Source organism: Scomber scombrus, chromosome 17 (assembly GCF_963691925.1).
Source record: "Scomber scombrus chromosome 17, fScoSco1.1, whole genome shotgun sequence".
Classification (NCBI taxonomy): domain Eukaryota; kingdom Metazoa; phylum Chordata; class Actinopteri; order Scombriformes; family Scombridae; genus Scomber; species Scomber scombrus.
Window position 1 is genome coordinate 15,611,242 of NC_084986.1, and position 19,002 is coordinate 15,630,243.

General features: G+C 38.0%; 2 protein-coding genes across 3 annotated transcripts; both read right to left on the minus strand.

Moving 5' to 3' along the window:
* Nucleotides 1-1,423: 1,423 nt before the first annotated feature.
* Nucleotides 1,424-6,605, minus strand: hebp2 (heme binding protein 2). Its single transcript, XM_062437629.1, has 5 exons — nt 6,534-6,605; nt 6,194-6,316; nt 4,790-4,925; nt 4,009-4,189; nt 1,424-3,793 (listed from the first exon to the last, which is right to left on the minus strand). Exons 2-5 carry the CDS (start codon nt 6,254-6,256, stop codon nt 3,604-3,606), a joined length of 570 nt encoding a protein of 189 aa, XP_062293613.1. The 5' UTR covers nt 6,257-6,316; nt 6,534-6,605; the 3' UTR covers nt 1,424-3,603.
* Nucleotides 6,606-7,781: 1,176 nt separating this feature from the next.
* cmtr1 (cap methyltransferase 1) lies at nt 7,782-18,636 on the minus strand. 2 transcript variants are annotated; one of them, XM_062437529.1, is made up of 24 exons: nt 18,463-18,636; nt 17,145-17,249; nt 15,978-16,123; nt 15,666-15,824; nt 15,348-15,440; nt 15,181-15,252; nt 14,092-14,186; nt 13,749-13,821; nt 13,454-13,652; nt 13,240-13,358; nt 12,969-13,065; nt 12,716-12,848; nt 11,820-11,999; nt 11,684-11,740; nt 11,520-11,577; nt 11,338-11,406; nt 10,852-10,983; nt 10,482-10,607; nt 10,126-10,217; nt 9,913-9,981; nt 9,587-9,634; nt 9,382-9,494; nt 9,163-9,271; nt 7,782-9,004 (listed from the first exon to the last, which is right to left on the minus strand). In XM_062437529.1, the coding sequence occupies exons 2-24, from the start codon at nt 17,242-17,244 to the stop codon at nt 8,869-8,871; spliced, it is 2,475 nt and encodes an 824-aa protein (XP_062293513.1). In that variant the 5' UTR covers nt 17,245-17,249; nt 18,463-18,636; the 3' UTR covers nt 7,782-8,868. The 2 variants fall into 2 exon arrangements, with proteins under 2 accessions (XP_062293513.1, XP_062293512.1); XM_062437528.1 differs by having other exon boundaries at nt 18,273-18,636.
* Nucleotides 18,637-19,002: the final 366 nt, after the last annotated feature.

A 19,002-nucleotide genomic window follows, 5' to 3' on the forward strand; every position in this document is an offset into this window, starting at 1 on the left:
TTTTATTATATATTATAGTAGTTAGTAGTAGTATTATATAGTTTTATTATAGTTATAATATATTTTCGTCTTAGACTGCCTTGTTGATACATTTAATTCAGAGCTGACTCAACAAAGAGTTGAACAAAGTTTTGCATTAACTAGCTATGATTTTTTTTTTTAAAAAGGTGGTCAGATTTGCACACTAGTGCTTCATGCAGTGGTTCCCAGTGTTTTTGGCATATGTCACAGGTTGTATATATTCAAAAGTTGTGTGCACATCAACTGAAGAAAGATGTTCTCTTCTCAGGTTTTCATTGTTAGGACAAAACTTCAACATAAATGGACATTTAGATCAAACTAAGCACAATCTGTGTAATTAACATATTTTTTTTCTTATTTATTTCCCATTTTATGCATTTACTAGTGATCCTGCAGGATTATGTTTCCCTAACATACTTGTGCCTAATGCATCCATATTCCTTATTTGCATTTGCTATGTAACTTAAAAGATGCAGACCAGGAAAAATTCACTGTCGCTCTTATATGTCAAGTATTTTAAAATACATCGGAACAAATGACATCCTGGATGTGATGAAGTAAATATAGCATCCTGCTTTGGAAAATAGTTGCCAGAAATGTAAGTTTCACACTTGAGCAAACAACACAATCGCTCACACGTCTACTGTCACCTCCAGTTTGAGGGAGTCTGTTTGCTGTGATGTGCAATTATATAGGATGTGGGAGGAAACTGGGTTAAAACAATCTGTAAAAACTGTATTACAATGTGTCACTGCATAATTTTTCATTAATTTCTTCCACTTTATCTCAGTCACAAGAAAATTAGTTTTGTCATGGGAGTATTTTTACACTCCGCCCTCTACATCAACTCAAGGTCTCCAGCAGGCTTGAGGGTGAAGAATAAAGCTAAAATACAAGACCGCTCTTTGGAATAAAACCATGAGCCTCATTATGCATTTCCTGTCTGCAGCAATGTTTCACCCCACTGAGCACGAGCCAATGACATCGATCTGACTGGTGAACAACACACTAATAAAGAGAGTGTGTGTGTGTGTGTGTGTAAAAAAAAGGATGTAATTTCTGCTGAGTGTCTGAACATGATATTGGGAACAAATCTGCCACAAACAAAATGAATGACTCAGCAGACATCTACCTGACAGCAGTGAGGAGAGTGGGTGAGGAGAAAGTGAGCGAGGATAAAAGGGTGAAATGAACCGTGGCAGGAATTTCAACCGGTTGATAAAAGGTCACGATCGTGCGAAGGACAGTCGGATCAAAAATGAATCCACTGCAATTGAGATAACTCACAATGAAGCTTTCTGTAGAAACTTTGCTTCAAACATTAAATAATCCTTCACATAAAGGAGAAAACAAAACTATAATTACACAGTGAAGATGGAGGCAATTCATTATCAAAATAATCAATCATTTGAAAATGAGTTTTATTATTTATTATTGATGAGATAATGTTACATTGTTAAATATCATTCATGGGCAATGTATCCCATGATTCATAAATGAGTGCAGTGCTTATGTCATTATTCTTTTTTTCAAGTAGCATGTAGTTTCCCTTCTTTAAAATTTCTAGTACATCATGAGCTTTAAAAATGAATATGAGTTTATGTATAAAAGGATGTCAAGTCAGATTAAAAAAGGCTTAACATTTATGACAACTCATAAGTGTGAATCTTTGCCAACTTCTAACACCAGCCAAGCGACAAAAATGTTGATAGATTTGATTTTGAACCACACAGACAGGTAACTGCACACCTAATTCATTCATCAAAAGGATGTTTATTGCAAATGACACGTCAGCGATGAAGCGATGACGGCTCCTGATCTGTTATGAGTCAGACATTCATCATAATGGGTGACGGTAAGCAACTTCTGAAAATCAGATAAACTGAGATTTATCAACATTTTGTCAGGCAGGCGCGACAGAGTCACCTTTGAAACGCTGACTGACAGGAGAGACACCTGCAGTCAAACTTTGCAACTGACCTACGAAATTAAAGGATAGATTCAAATTTTTTAACAGTCAGGTGCCCAAATGAACACTAAATCATGTTTTTATTGCTGTAATCATCCCTCCTGTTCATACTGGCCATTTAGAGGTCCCTTTATAATGTACTTACAATGTAAATGATGGGCAACAAAATCCACAAACCCATCAGTGCATTAAAAAAAAAAGCTTTCAAAGCTATTGTGAAGCTTCCAAATTAGTCAAATCAAGAGAATATCTTTCATAATTAGTCTTTTTAGTACTAAATTCCTTTTTTTGTGATGATCCCGCCACTGCAGCTGCACAAAATATTTTTTACTAAAAAGACTGTAAAAAACTTTGAATATCTCAGACTGCTGAAGCCATATTATCTTCTAATAAACTATTAAATCCATTTCTGCTCACATACATTTTGTTCCCCTTTGCTTATATTCAAAGAGCATTATGAAGGGATCTTTTAATGGTCAGTATTAACAGGAGGAATGATAACAGCAAGAAAACCTTGTTCAATGTTCATTGGAGCACCAGACTGTTGTAAAACAGACTTTTAAAAAAATGCATTGCTATGCTTTAAAGCATAGATCCACTTTTTTTAATGAATTTCTAAAAAAACAACAGTATGCCTGTTGCTGTAATCATTCCTCTAGTTCATACTGGCAGCAAAGAGATCCCATGTTATGTGGTTTCAATGTAAGAGGTGGGGGGGAAATACTGCCCTTACTTCAATAAAGAAGTAAGAGCTTTAGTTACTGTTCAATAGAAGTTAACATGAGCTAAAATCAGGTGGAGATTCTTATAGTAAAGTTATAGTACTTTGTGTACAAAATTACACGTGTTTTTACGGACAGTGTTTCCTTTCTGAGCTGCTTTGGAGGAATACTGACACCAGAGAAGGAATTTATGAGATTGTCTCTTGATTAGACAAAGTTGAACAGTTGAAGACTTTTGAAAGTATTTTTGCACAAAATGTGCACTCTGGATTTTGTCCTCCATTTGCAGTGCTTTTAATGTTCATATAGGTATTGTGGAAGTATTACTGAATGTGAACCTATCCTTTATTTTTTCACTCTTCAGTCTTTTCACATTAAGGGTAAGGTGTAAACAAATTACTCAAGTATTTTAAGTATTTTTTAAGCTTTAAGAATTGCAGGAAACATAGTAATCAGCTGCATGTGCAAACAATAGCTGCAATTTTAGTGTATTTGCAAGAAGTCATTCATTAAAAAGGGAAGAGGCACTTGTGGTTTTAGACCTAAGAAGATGCATCATAAGGGAGAAATGTTTCCTCACTACTTAGCTCCACCTGCTGGAATTATTGCCCCACTGTGGCCTCTTGCTTTATTCAGCAAATTGTTATTTAAACTGTGAATGACTTCAGTAACTTTTAATAAGTATTCAAGATGTCTTAGTATGCCTTTGAAGCTTCATTCATCACATTCATGTAATAAAGACGATTGTGCGCTCTTTGACACTGATTACTGCTGTAATGTGACACTGTGAATCTCTGAGAATTTGATCAAATGAGGATATGAATGTTTTCTTAAATGTGATTTTTTCCCCCTTTTTGTGGTGGGTAGGGTGTTGCGTGACCTCTGAACTCTCTACTTTTGTTCCTCTTCCTTCTTGAGGATCCAGACCTCGTTCCTGCGGTTGGTCAGCTTGAAGGGGCTGTCATAGCCAGCTACGTAAAACGGCTGATCCACAAATGGGACGCCATCCCTCTGCAGGCTCTCTATAAGTTTCTTGAGCTCCTCACGCTTATTCTTCTCATTGGCGAAACCCCCGTATGTCCTGGAAGAAGAGATAAGAGGGGGGAAAAAGGGATATATTGTGTTATTAGGGATATGAGTTAGGCACTGAGGTCTTTTTTGTGACATTACTCCTGTTACGTAATTGGACTTGGAGGAAAAACAAAAGTGAGAAAACAGGTTGATTTTGACATTTTTACAAGTTACCAGCTAGAATTAAACCTATCTAATCAAATTAGTGCCTCAGTTTTACCCCACCTGACATAAACTGTCATCTCCTTCCTGTGCTCCACAAACATCTCTGAGTCATTCGGCTCTGGTGGATTTTCCTGATGCTCCTCTGGGATGTAGAAGGACATAGTGAACTGAGATTCACATGCAGGGCCGGCTCCAGGATCCACACGACAAGTCACAGGGGCCGTCATGTCTACTTTGACCTCTGAGGAAGCAGTGGCATGAAAAATTATCAGTTTGACATGTAATCAGCATTGGTAAGATGCGCCGATATTGAATTAACCAAACAAATACTCAGTTGCCAGCTGGTATATCAAAACTTCAGTGCATAATAATACCAGAACAGATGGCTGACATATAATCACAATGTGTGGGGATATGTGGAGGATTAAACACCATGTTTAAAGGCCACACTCCTCTTATACTCCACTTCTCAGTAGTCAACGTCTCAGACAATATGTATTCTCATAAATAATGCTTGTGTAAACTGCTGAGTAAGACAAAAGGCAGCGGTGCTGTTACAAACTGCTGAGCAAGAACAAAAGTGCAGTTTTTCTTTTGCATTTATTCATAGACTCCTTTGTCTTGTCGAACCTAAAGTCAGCCATAACTTAACTGTCTAACATTTGAACATTATTTACTTCGCTGATCGTGTTTCATCAAGTTTAATTTCATCTTGTCAAGGTTTATAGTTTGCTTCCAGCAACAACAAAACAACCAACACATCCTAAAGCCTAAAAAACACCTCGCTCTGACACAACGAATATTCTAAACTACACAAAAAGTTTTCATTTTAGAAACTCACTGTTTTTATTTTTGCCTTGAATGTAGCTGAAAAGCCTGCGGAAGCAAGTAGTCGTGGCTGTGTCCCATTGCATCCCACTCATAGAGGTGCTCATCCACTTAGTGGCATGATAGGTGCGGATCTCATAGTCTTGTCCCTGCAAAACACACACATAGTCACACTTGGGCTGCAACTATTAAGTTCATTTTATAAGAGGTCAGAAAACTGTGGGACCTGATGAGGAGTTTCACAGCTGCAGACATTTTTACTATGTCACAACTACGTTTTTATTGCCGTGACAAAAAAACTGAAACAATTAGTAAATTAATTGGTACGAAAATAGAAATACAAAATAACATAAAAATAGTTGAATTCAATCATTTAGATCTTTTTCATGCCAGCTTCTGTGAGGATCTACTGCTTGTCTTTGTCATGTATGGATAGTAAATGTATTTGTATCTTTGGTATTGGACAGTTGGTTAGACAAAACAAGTGATTATCTTGGGCTTTAGGTTTTCTGACAATTAGTGGACTGAATGATAGAAATGTAGGAAATAATTGGCAGATTAATTGATATTGATTATCATCAACTAATATGATTAGGTATGATAATTAGTATCTATTTTTTTAATGCACTGACAGGAGCTGGTGAGAACCAGTATTACATGTCATTGTGTGTTATGTATGCAAATACTACTGTTTGCATGGTTCAAGGTCAAGCTCAAGGTCACCTTTATTATCTAGAGGGGCAATTAGTGGTACAGCCAGCAGCAATCACATATAACATACAATATAACAACAATAATGGGTTACATACTCAGATAGCCATAACCTAAAGTAGTGACCCCCTAATATTAAAATAGTCAATATCTTAATAGTAATGTTTTGAAAGGAAAAGCCCACACAAACTCCCCAGCTGACACATGCTAATGTCCTGTGTCAATCAACAGTCAGTTAAACCTAAAGACGGTCAATTCATTTAGCTTGTCACATTTGAAAAGGTGGTATAATTTGAAGTCTTGCATTTTGCTTAAAGGATTTATACATTGTTACGTCAATTCGGTTTTTGTTCATCAACTAGTTGATTAGTTGCCTAATTACACAACATTTGAGAAAAATGAAGTGAAAGGTGACTTCTTGTTTGTTTTTCTGTCTAACACAGAGTCCAAAACCAAACATAAATGTACAGTTAAATAAAACAGACAACAGCAGCATTCTCCTTGAACATAATTATCACAGCTGTTAAACACATTTCTTCTGCTTAACAACTAATTCTTCTCAGCATTAGTTAACTCACAGCAACCACACGACCTCGAGTCATATGACAGTGTGATAAACAGACCAATTAAAATATTGGCAAAGGTCTGAGGTCTGAGGCTACTGTTTTTTTTTTTTTTATAAATAGGGCATCTATAAAACGTTTACCTTTGTCTCCCCTTCCGTGAATTTGGGATTCTGTAATCCACTGGAGAACAGAGCTTTCAACATGACTGCTGCTGCTCAATACTGTGTGCTCTATTCAAGTTAGTCAATTACGCTCTCCAACGCCTGTAACGAATGAGAAGTAGAGTTAGGCAGTAAAAAAACTTCACACAGCGGTGTAACTGTTGAGTGTAGTTATGTATCCACATAACAACTGTGGAAAAACACCAATTTGATTATTTACATCATGCAAAGACATGACGTCATTCTCCACCATGTATAATTTAACGCTTTGACGTGTTTTGTTGTAAAATGATTAAATGAAGAGAGACAGACATAGTACCTGTGCGCGTGCAGCTCGTCGTTATCAGGGTGTGGGTGCGAGAGCGTTTGTTTTCATAACCTTAACTTCCTGTTATATAAACCCAGAGCTTTGATTGGCTGAGAGACTCTGGACTTCAAAATAAGAGTCCCTATCTCTAATGTAAATAAAGGAAGAACAATTCAACTTCGTCCTCCGTTTAATTTTAGATGTGGTGTGTTTGAGTTCAGCTCCCAACACACAGTGTGTGTGCAACAAATTCAAATGATGCAACAAAACAGAAAAGCACACTAATGTTTGCTTAGTTTAAACATTGCTTTAAAGACAAAATAATGAAAATATAAAGCAGCTGTTTTAAAAGACTTCAGTTGTAACATCAGACTAAAAAGTGTCTGATTTAAGTCGAGAGATATCATACTGAGATATTTATTCATTTGTTTGTTTTATTAGGAAAATCTGTTTATTGGCATTTCCAGTTTTAATGTGTACAAATCATATATTGAATTATTTTACACAATAAGTCCCCCAACTCCAGCCCTCCCCAACACCCACTCACAGATCCTCTGGATGAAAAATAATTTAGAAAAATGATAAATTACACACAGGTAAATCAAAAATACACAGAGGAGAAAGAGGAAAACAGCAACAAAGACATTAATTATCACACTGTTGAATCATTTTGGAAAACAAATGAACAAACAAACATAATTGTGTACTTTTATACACACACAAGTACAACAAAACAATTTGGGCCTTTCCAGACTCAGGTCAAAATGCATCCGTTTGTTACATTAGATTATCAAAGGAAATCAGAAAAGGCATCCAGACTTTCTTGAACTTAACCCTAAAGTGATTTTATCTTCACCAATTTAAGATCAAACATGACATCCCTAAACCATCTGACATCAGATGGAAGTTTTGAGCTCCTCCAATTTAAGACTATTTGACATCAGGCCAATTATGTAGCAAAGGCCACAACATTATACATGTTTAGTGATGGCCAGTCACATTTTTCAGGTCTCAAACCAAAATATAGCATTTAAAGGATGTAGGTCCAAATGACCAAATGCACTTAGAGAAGGGCATGTCCAAAGCGTGTGTATTAAGGTAGCTGCCGCCTGTTTACACCAGTCACAAGTGGGATCAATGAAAGGTGTTGACATGTAAGTTGTTAAAATCTAGTTTTAACACCTTTCATATTATTTTCCTTATTATTTTTAGTGTATCGTCATCATCAACATCAATTAAATTTCACCGGGCAGTCGAGAGTAATTGTTGGGAAGCACATTTCCCATTTATTTACTACATATTATTTACATCAGAGATTGATAGCCAACTTTACAAGAAAAAATAACTAATTTGCAGTATTTAAGAAACACACAGTCCAGGCGATATGAGGCACAATACAAAGAAATGGGGGGTAGAAACACCCTAAAACCAAACAGGACACCTTCAAAAATCTTAAACTGACACACAAACTCAATGACAGATCACACAAACACAGAAAAAGCTGCTACATCTGTAACTGATATGAATGTTGAAATTATATCTCAGTTTTCATGATAAATGTGTACGTGGTGTTGTTATGGGGGTCAAGCTACAGATTTGCAGGAGCGGCAGCAAGGAGCTTGTAATTTTGAGAGACTGGGTAAACAGATCCTCGTTACTACGGCAATGACAGGAAGAGCAGTCGTGCTTAAAGCAGGTGTAGAGTGAGGTGGACAGAACTGTTTTCAGATATAGATGCATAGTTTAGCATTTGTAGCTCAATCTAGCTTTATTCAATTTGCAGATGCTTCTCTCTTGTCATCGCTAATGTGACATTTATATATATACACACACTCACACACAAGCATGGCATGTATGGAAACAGTAAAATCTGATCTACAGGGACATGCAATTTAATGTAGAGACAATGGCAGCAGCTTTTGTCTCCATATTATCCTGTGAGGGGACTTATTTTCATTACAATTCATGGAGCCAAGGGCAGTGGAAAAGGCAGAGAGACAAAGTGGTTTGTCAAATGTCTTGATTACAAGGAAACCAGATGTCACCGCTAGAAACAGCAGAGAACTCCAGTTACAACCTGGTTATCTTTTCTCTTCAGAAACATATCATGGAGGGTCTGTGGAGGGCCTTAAATGGTTATGAGGCAGTTTATCAATTGATATTAACTGGACAATAAAAGCAGGGAATTAAAAAAAAAATTGGCTTTTCATAATAAGCTGTTATGTATTTTTATTAATCCCTGAAATATCAAATAATGAACTGCATTGTAACAATTTCTAAGGCTAAGTCTCCTCCATAAATTAGTGCATTCTGTGTACAGGTAGTAGCCAGCAGAGCTCCGAGCCTTTCATGGCTGGTAATTCTGATGGATGAAGGACAGCACATCATCTTTGGACAGTTTCTCCGGGTCCATCCGTGTCTGAGAATCATGAACGATGACTCCATCCACCCAGGCCCAAAATAGACGCTCTGAGTGGCAGATACTGAGGGCAAAGACAAAGAGAGGATACTACTCATTCATAAGAACAAGGTTACCACCATTTCTTAATATAAAAAACACAAAATTCCCCACGATAGAGCTGACCATTTCAAATACAAAATGTCAAATTCAAGAAATTCACAGGAAGAGGATGATACATACTGGAAGGGGGAAGCAGAGTTGGGTGGCATATCATAAGTTGATTCCTTGGTTGTCTTATTATAGAAGAACTTCATCTTGGAGTTTTTACTGTACGCCATTGTCCACGGCTCTAAGAGATGCATTTAAATCGATTTAACTTGGAACAGCAAAGCAAAATTAATTTGCCATTTTCTGACACTAAGCTGCAGCACACACACAATCACACACACACATACAAACCATTGACAGTCTTAACGATGTAGAGGCCTGTCGGAAGGAAGTGTCGGTCATCTCTGCCGGTGTAGGACAGGCGCGGGACACCTCCTGAACTCTTTGTTACCTTCATCTCTAGTCTGGATGAGCAAAAGACGAAAAAAATCAATGGGAGAAAATCTTTATCACTTAAAAAATCCCTTCATGTTGACTACTTGTCATCTTGTCATACCTGACAAAGATTTTCTCCATTTCCTCCAACCTGTAAACCTCCTTCACTCTGTTTGGGAAAAGAAAGTTGTTATTAGGAGCATTTTTAACAAGAGTTCCTTCACATGTTTGCCTGGATTTCTATTACTTTTTTTTTTTTAAATCACAAATGCTATACTAGTGTTTGTCAGCACCTAAAGTAGTGACATAAAAGTTATATTCTGATGTCATATTGACTTTATAAACATGCATGATTTACATAATCAGAAAAGGTGTCCCTTGGTTTTACTCCCTTCTCATAAATGACAAAGTGAATTTTGACTTGTTAAAATGAAATCAAAGTAATACCTGATGGGGTTCATGTCAGGTCTGCTGGGTTTGGCCACTGCTTTCACAAACTTCTCAGCCATCTGGATCCTGGACAGACAATGGGCCTCATTTACTTAAATACACTAAACCACTGTCTGAACTGATATGTGACATATGATGTGTGATATTAGTGGTTTGGTGAGTATGATGATGGTACTGTTTAGTGCAGGATTAGAGGCAACATTGTTGTACCTTTGGTTGAAGTGCTGATCTCTTACATCAGTGCCATTCAGTACTAACGCATCCATAACGTGAACAGCATTGATTCTACGCTGAGCTTTGCCCTGTGGACCAAACATGTATATAAGCAGCAAATTAGATGTATGTTCAGGTTCAGGTTCCGGGTTACTGTTAGCTCTTATTTTTACAATCATGTTTTGAAGGAAAAAATAAGGATGGCCAAGTTCTTGATGATCACAACTTGTGACAAATAATGAGATTATTGTTGAAGCAAGAACAGAAACTGAGTCCATGATAAAGAGTTTGAAATACTGGCACCCATATCTCGTCTGTTTTAGATCTTTAAACTCCCCAATCCCTCCTCTCACCTCGCCCTTCAGCTCTTGGACGATCTCCACGCTTAGAAGTGTATCTCTTGGCAGCTCTAGCTTGAAATTCTCCAGTTTCCTCCAGCGCAAAGGCATCTTTCCATCCCATGTGTATATCTGGGACTTCTATATGAGTCAGTGGATAACAGGGAAAACAGATAAGACGATGAAATCGGTGTCAAATGCAGGTTATCACGCACAGAAACAGCCTCTCTGACAGTCAGGTTAGCCTCTCCATCAGCTATTTTAATCTTTTCCAGAAGAGACACATTGCCAGAATATCAGGAAAACCGTGAAAAAGAAGTTGAAAATGGAAGTAGTGCAGTAAGACAAAAGACAAGTCCAAGATCTACATTTTCTTTAGACTTACCCCCAGCGCGAGAAGGAAGATCTGCTCTCCACCTCCCACAATGCACCGATGGTCCAGGACATGTCGCAACTTCTCAAGCGTAGTGGTGTTCAGAGGTGTGAGCTTACACTGGAACGAGTCCATATCTGAATTCTGAGGTGCAACACATGTAAGTAGAAACAGAAAGACAGACAGACATAGACAAATTTAACATTTTAAACCAGCCTACTAATAACAGCTTCTTCTATTACTACAATATATTTGGACAGCCCACCTTAACACTCACGACAAAAGCGCATTTTTTATTTATAATTTACTGAAATCAGATAAAGGAACATTATTCCTGTAGATATATAGACATAAGAAATATTATCTAAACTTGAACACACAAGTGTACAACAGTGCTTAATATTTTTATTTGACTTACTTAATTACCAAGTGAGGGAAACAACTGACAGTGCACATGTGTCAGCAAGGGTTTCTTTACTCCTATATTTATAAACTGACCTTAACCAGTTCGCAGAATTTTGACTTTGGGTCTGAGGGAGCAGGAGCAACTCTGGCTTTGTCTGGGACCTGGAAAAAGACATATAATGTATTTATCGGTGGAAATAAAAAACAATTTTTATTATTGTTTTCAATTCTTTATTTGCATTTGTTCTAGTTCTATTTAGACATCTCACACTCACCCCCCAAAGTTTGAGACACTCCTTTCTTATGCTGGCTTGCCGCGGCTCTGAAAGAGTCCTAAAGACACCAACAGAGTCACACAGTCAGTAACATGTTATACATAAACACAATCCCTACTCACCAGGCAACAGTGAAATAGTGTGTAATAAGGCAGGTTACTCACGGATCAACGACGAAAGCATGGATCTTAGCCAAGGCCTTGATCTGGACCGCACAGAGGCTGCAGTGAAAGATAATGTAATCACTGTCAGTCACTGTTTAAAATGTGATAATTTAGGCTTTTTTTAGTGTGTCTCTACCTCTCATTTGAGTTGACCATATACTGGTAGAAGTCAGCGTCATCCTTGATGATGCTCATTGGGACCACCTCTGTAATGTCTCTGTCTGTGTTCTTCAGCTGGTTGAGTTTCAGGTTGATTCTGAACATGTATTCTCTGACAGCGTCTGCACCAGGCTTTAAACCACGGCACACTACGTACCTGTGAGAAAAGACATTTACAGCTTCACGTATGCAAGAATGCTTATATAACAATTCACTTCTCTTATTCTAAATCACAAGTTGGATTGCTAACAGACAAGACTGTCAAGTTTCATCTGACTGAGATGCGGCAGAATCAACTACTCAAATATCACGTCATAAATTCACTTTTATGATGTTATTTTGGAAGGCAAACGACTCTGAGGTAATGTTCAACATGGTATCCAATAATGTGTAGGAAAACCAGAATCAAATGTGCCTCCATGTCACATCCTGCGGTGATGTGGCTTACTAAGTTTTCCATTACTGTATGTTGCTGCCACTTTGTTTTACAATCAGCACAAAGATATAAACATGAAACGAATTACAGGCATGGGTGTGTCCATGACCTATGATCTCTTTTGTAAGCCTTTCTTTGTTTTTAATTGGCTTAATATTTGGCAAATATTCATGCTCGAAAATGTATTTGGGGGAGCTCTCAAGAATTACTTCACAACCCCTGATCAGCCACAAAAAGCTGTTAATGTTAAAGAAGGGTGAGGATTCCTTGTATTACATTATATGACTTGTAGCTATTATATTCTGGTGAATCCAATTTAAAAAAAATAAATAAAAATGCAGTAATAATGTGACAACATTCAATAACAATTGAATGACCAGCTTGCATTAAATAAATAACAAATCCACACTGATTTTGTTGCACAGATGCAGCCTCACCTCTCAGAGTTGGCGGGCCTGCTGGTGACAGGTTTGAAGATCGAGATCCTCTCGAAGCAGAGGTAGACCAGGTAGACCAAACCCACACTGAAGGGGGTGAAGAGGTCAAACGTCTTACAGACGAAATGGCCACCTGGAGAAGTCAAAGAGACACTAAGATTTAGACTGGGCCTAAATATACAGTACATACCCATACAAACTGATGAAAATACTGAATATTTTCATCAGTTTTATACTTCAGGCACACACATACCTGTCCTGAGTGTAGAGACGGCAGTGAGGAACTGACAGAGCAGCAGCTGTTTGCTCAGGATCTCCTGAATGTTCTCTTGTCCTTCCACAGAGAAACCCTGACAGTCACAGAAACAGTTATCAAACCAAAAGTCTCACAGAAAGGTAAAAATCAGTTTAACCTGTCATCTCATTTTCTGTTTGATATGGACATTTAGGATTTATGCATGCTTTGAGGAAGTGCAGTGAATACAAACTCTACAATTAAAAGTGTATGTGGATAATAGTCTCACCCCATCTGCCATGAGTGAATGTAGCCCTCTTCTCTCTGTACTCTCCAGAATGAAGTTTCGGAAAGCAGTCACATTTTCTGGCCTAGTGATGTCACCGTCCCCATCCACACCTCCCTCGCCTGGGACACACAGAGGTTAAGGTTTATCTGAATAATTTATCATGTGAAACTTTTTTTTCTCCACTGAGTAAGATGTGGAAGTTTTAATGACATACCATAGTACGGCTCAAACAGCTCACTCGGCGCTGCAAAGAAATCTTCCAGTTTGAAGTCACAAGGTCCTTTCAGCGTCATGCCAAAGCCCTTGGCATGCCAGCGTCTTTTCCACAGTATGAACTCAGAAAAGCCTCCAGGCCCTGCACACACGTCACCGAAGTACAGTAGCTCGCCCTCGCGGTCCTTTGTCAGAGATTTCTACATAATGAGAGACAGAGGAGACATCACCATCTGTTTATATGGGCCTGCGTGTCCTGGTCTAACAGAAGTTCAAAACAGCTTTGACCAACTCACCCCTTGTGAGTCCCTTGGGTTGGTGAACATATTGTCGAAACAGTGGTCGATGTTGGACATTTTCATAGCTGCTCTAAATGCAATAAACACATAATACAAGTTAGAATCATCCTGGAAGCATTAGCATGTTACAGACTAATTATGTACCTTGTAACTAAAGAAGAAAACTCACTATGATGTTTATTCATATCAATTAACTGTATTCTAATGTCATTTTACTTTCACAAAATTATTGTCATGTACAAATGACATCCAACAACAAGCCAACTTTATTCTCTCTGTGTCCAGATCAAATTAAAATGAAAACCCATAACAATACATTGGTATTTGTGTAAAAACTGACCTGTTGAGGAAGATACCTCCTCTGATTGTCTCATATGGGTTGGAACGTGTCCGCGCTCTCCTCATCTCCTCGCCCTCCAGGGTATCAAATATTGTCTGACCATGGACAGACAGAGTGTTCACACAACTCAGCAATACTAATTTGAGTCTATTCAGTGTAGAAGGTATTAAACTGAGTTTTGCACACACAGTGAAATGCTTCGTTTCTACCACTCACCACAAAGGGCAGTGTAGAAAGGGCAGTTTCTAAAATGCCAACAATCTTTCAACAAAGGTAATGTACAGTACCATATAACGGTATACTATGTAGTAGATGTCAAAGAGAGAGAAATAAAATGTTAATTTCTGATAGTTTGATGTGTGTGTGTGTGTGTATGTGTGTGTAGCTCAGCACTGCCCTTGATCAAGCAGACACACAGACCTGCAGCTCTTTATATATCCATGACCCAGAGTCAGAGAGCAGAGCAGGGAGAGACGGAGACAGCGATATAACTTGGTTGCTATGCTATGAATCCCAACCTAACAACCTGAGTGCTTTTATTGGCTGGGGGCTACACACACACACACACACACTGCACAAAGGTTGACGCCCAGAATCATCATGAACAAAGCAAAATAATGAGAATAAACAGGCAGAGTGCAGAGTCTCTGTACATAAATACACCATCACACACTTCTAGTGGGTCTAACTGATGACTGAGAGGGATTACTTCTGTATGAGATATGTTGCTTTTTTAGGAAATTCCTGCATAGTATACATAAATAAAGATGACAACACACATATAAACTTTAAAGGGCACAAACCTTTTGAAAGTCCACAAATATGTAACATTAACCCATCTTTCCTGAATGTTATCTATAGGTATAGTAAACAATGGAGGCTCTTGAAGAGCTCAAACTACACGCTCTCTGTTGCCATCATAGAAACTAAAATAAACACACTGGGATTTCAAACCTATTGTCAATGTAAACCACTGAGGTATTTTAATATGTATTCTGTTTTACATTTATAATGTAAAATACTTTTTTAATTCCCTTTAAGTTTCAAATATGACAGAAGTGAACAGTAGATGTTTACTTTATAACTCACCTTGCACCTTAGAAGAGTGTGCAGGAGGTCTTCAGTGCAATACTCGATCTCGTCCTCAATCTTAAGTTTTCTCTGCAACAAGTCCAAAACAAGTATTTACCATTTATATGATGTGCAGAGGTGAACAATAAACACTGGATTTATCTATGAATTTTCAGTGTATTTACTGATCCCAGTGTCATCCAGTCCCTCAGCTCATCTGCATCTGGCATCTCTGTGGTGCATTCGGGGCACCACTCGACTTTCTCTGTGGCACTTGGCTGGACAGACAAACAGGGAAAGAAATGGAAGAGAGGCAGACAAAGGGAGAGAACAGTAGAGATGACAAATTCAAATCATGGTATATACAGCAGAGCATGGTACTCAGGAGTCATGTCAACATAATTTACATTTAAATTATTGGCAAATAATTCAAATAATTGATAAACACATCATTTAAAATACCACTGAAAACAATAAAAAGGTCATTATTTTATGCTGCTCACCTCTGGTTCATCTCGCCAGTCGACATTGAGCTCCCCCTGGAAGCCCTGCAGCGTGAGGCCCAGACCCCTTCTCCCTCTCTGTGTTGAAGCCTCCACTATTTCCTTACGTCCCTGGCCAAACTTCCCCAGACCCTCGCCCTCACGGAAGCCCATTTTGGCCTAAAAGATAAGAGGTAACAGAGAACGGGGGAGTTAGATAAAGGAAAGTGAGACATTTTGTATTTTATCTGAACACTTTTCAATATATACTTGTCTAAGATAAAAGTGTCTGCAGTAAAAACAATTGTTAAAGACCTTGGTTTAATACATTACCATGAGCTTCTGTGACACACTGTTGTACATAGAGAACTTGGTGTTGTCTGAGGCATCTGTGTCTTGAGAATCGAAGGATATGGAGGGCATGGAGAAGCCTGGTCTGTGATCTTCCTGGTCACTGAGGGAGTCATTCTGGCTCGAATCTGGACAGGAAAAAACCAACAGACACATTAACAATCAGATGGTGAAAGACTACCTGGGCATCTACAGTACATCGACAACAGACTGAACTGGAAGGCCGTCACTACGGCTGTTTATAAGAGGGGCATCAGCAGACTCTCTTTCCCGAGGAAGCTGAGATCCTTCAACGTGTGCAGCAAGATGTTGTAAATCTACAACTGTCAAGTCTGTTGTGGCCAGTGCACTGTGCTTCACTGTAGTCTGCTGGGGGAGCAGCGCCTGAGCCGGCAAAACCAACAGACTTAATAAATGGATTAGGAAGGCTGGCTCCATAATTGGCTGCAAACCAGACACCTTTGAAGTTGTGGTGTAGAGGAGGACACTGAACAAACTGTTATCCATTATGTATAATCCTGACCACCCTTTCCACCACCTACAGGACAGACAATGCAGCAATTTCTCTACCAGACAGGTTCAGATTTGCCCTCACATGAACCAATACAGGAAATGTTTCCTGCCCAAAGCAATAACTAACTACACCACCTCACCTCTGTCTAACAGAGGACTGTAAGAACTCTTAGCCTTATAGTTTCTGTCTCAACCAAACTCCACTCTGTTTTGCTCCTTCAATACATTTTCTCATGGTGAATTCGCACATATTTACACATTTTGCACACTTATCTTATGTATATAGTATGTTGTCCCATGTTTATATTGTACTACATTTATAATGTATTTGTAGTATATTCTCTACATTGTGTTCATGTTCTATATTTCTTGTGTTTATTTTTCTATAGATATATGTTTCTCTTCTCGTGGTAATATATATATTTACTGAGTATTTACTGTCCCACGCAAAGTCTGGATAACCTGTAACTATCACAAAAGACATTCCCATTTAGGGATCAATAAAGTACATCCATCCATGCATCCATCTCAAGCTCAGGACATACATTATGGCGCAAAAAGAGTTAATCTAAAATCTTGCAAGACTCATGGTAATGGTAACAATGGGAACATAAATTGAATAAAAATATGATCTACCTTGTCTGGATAATCTCGACTCGTCATCTGAACTGCTGTCATCACGGCGCTTCTTTGACCCCAGCAGTGAGGCCGACGACGTGTCGCTTCTTCTCTTCATTATGGCTGGAACAGAGCAGAGAATAGTAAAAATAAGATACTCTGTCAGATGGATCAGGTGCAACAGCTCAGATAAAATAACCAACGATGGTATCATGGTCATTTTAAATGTGATATTGAACAGAGCAAGAGTCAACAAATGCAGACAATTCCACACAAGATGTAAGACAGTAATGCAGATGTAGCCAAAAGCATGGTAGCATATAGTACTGAAGCTTAAACAATTAGTCAGTTAACCGATTAGTTGATATGGAAAATTCCGTTTTACAGTCTCAACTAGAAACTCCGTGCACACAGTGAATTGCATCACACTACACTGTACTGGTTATTTGTACAGTAAAAATACCAAAACATTTGCTGCAGCCTTATAAAGGTGAAGATCTGCTTATTTTTTTAAATGTCATTATGAAATGTATACTGTGTTGTTTTTCTTTAACTATACAACAGGACAAGTAAGCAATTTTAAGAAATCCCTGCAGCCTGTGTGCTTGACATTTTACATTATTAACGATTCATTATCTTTTAAAAACTGTTGATTATGAAACAATGCTTTGAGCTTCAAGTGTGGCCCAGCATATAGTTACCAACACACATATAGGTAAAAGTAGAAAGCATGCTCAAAGTGTACACGGCATGTGTATGAAGACAGGAAGGACACCGCAACAGTGCTAAAAATATAACTGACCTCTGGACTCAAAATTGTTCTCAAAGTAAAGAAATAATGCCGAAACACTTTATTATTTTCTGTTTCATAAAGGATTCAAAGGAAAAACACTAACAGAATATGTATGCTTCGGTGTGTTAGGTGACAATAGTGATTTCTGTTGAAGGAAAACTTATTACCACTTGGTTATATTGGACATTTAGCCTCAGTTTGTTCATATTTGAACATTATGTTCATTAGACGTGCAGACTGGAGCGACTCAATGTATGACTTCACTTTCAAAGCCTCGTTATCACAACTTAACGATTAATAATGTTACATTATCTCGAAACCTGAGAAAACTTAGTGTTAATATGACCCTTTACCTCTTGGTTATGTTGTAGTTAGCTGCAGTCAGACATTAAATTGAGGTAAAGTCTGTCCATGCCACTCTCCAAAGATGTATTTCTGCAGGGTAACTCGGCTAAGGTAAACAACTCTGTGTCAAGTGTTTTCTGTGAAACGAAACTGCGCAGCTAGCTTTAGCTGTTAGCTTAGCCAGCTAGTTTATTTTACCAGCTCAGAAGGAAAAATTCACTCTTCTGTGGTGAGACAGCATCGACAGGACGTTAAATCCATGTGAGCTTCAATATTTCCCAGTTATAGTTTTGATTTCATGGAAACGTTGGAGGTAAATACGCAGTTTTTTTGAAGTTTACATTAGCCCGCGTTGTATTTTCCAGTTTCCAGGGGTCCTTATGTGCTTGGCGGCACGCATCAATGATGCTCGTGACGTAACGACTGTCTACAAAAGTGCCTGTGTGTTTTTGTTTATTTCAATTTTTTATTTCATTCATTTATTCTATTCATTTTCATCAATGTTATGTATTATAATAGCATACAGAGACGGACATTACTAGCTATCTTAGGTTATAAATGCTGTGGTATGTGGCATATGTGCATGCTATATTCTTGTCCTTATACAAAAAAAACCCAAAAAACATAAAATAAAATCCATGCTTGCATAATTTAACTATAACTGGAATCATAATGTTCTCTTAATGTTAACATAAAAAATGTATGAAAGAGCAGTAACAGTATAACTTATCATTCATC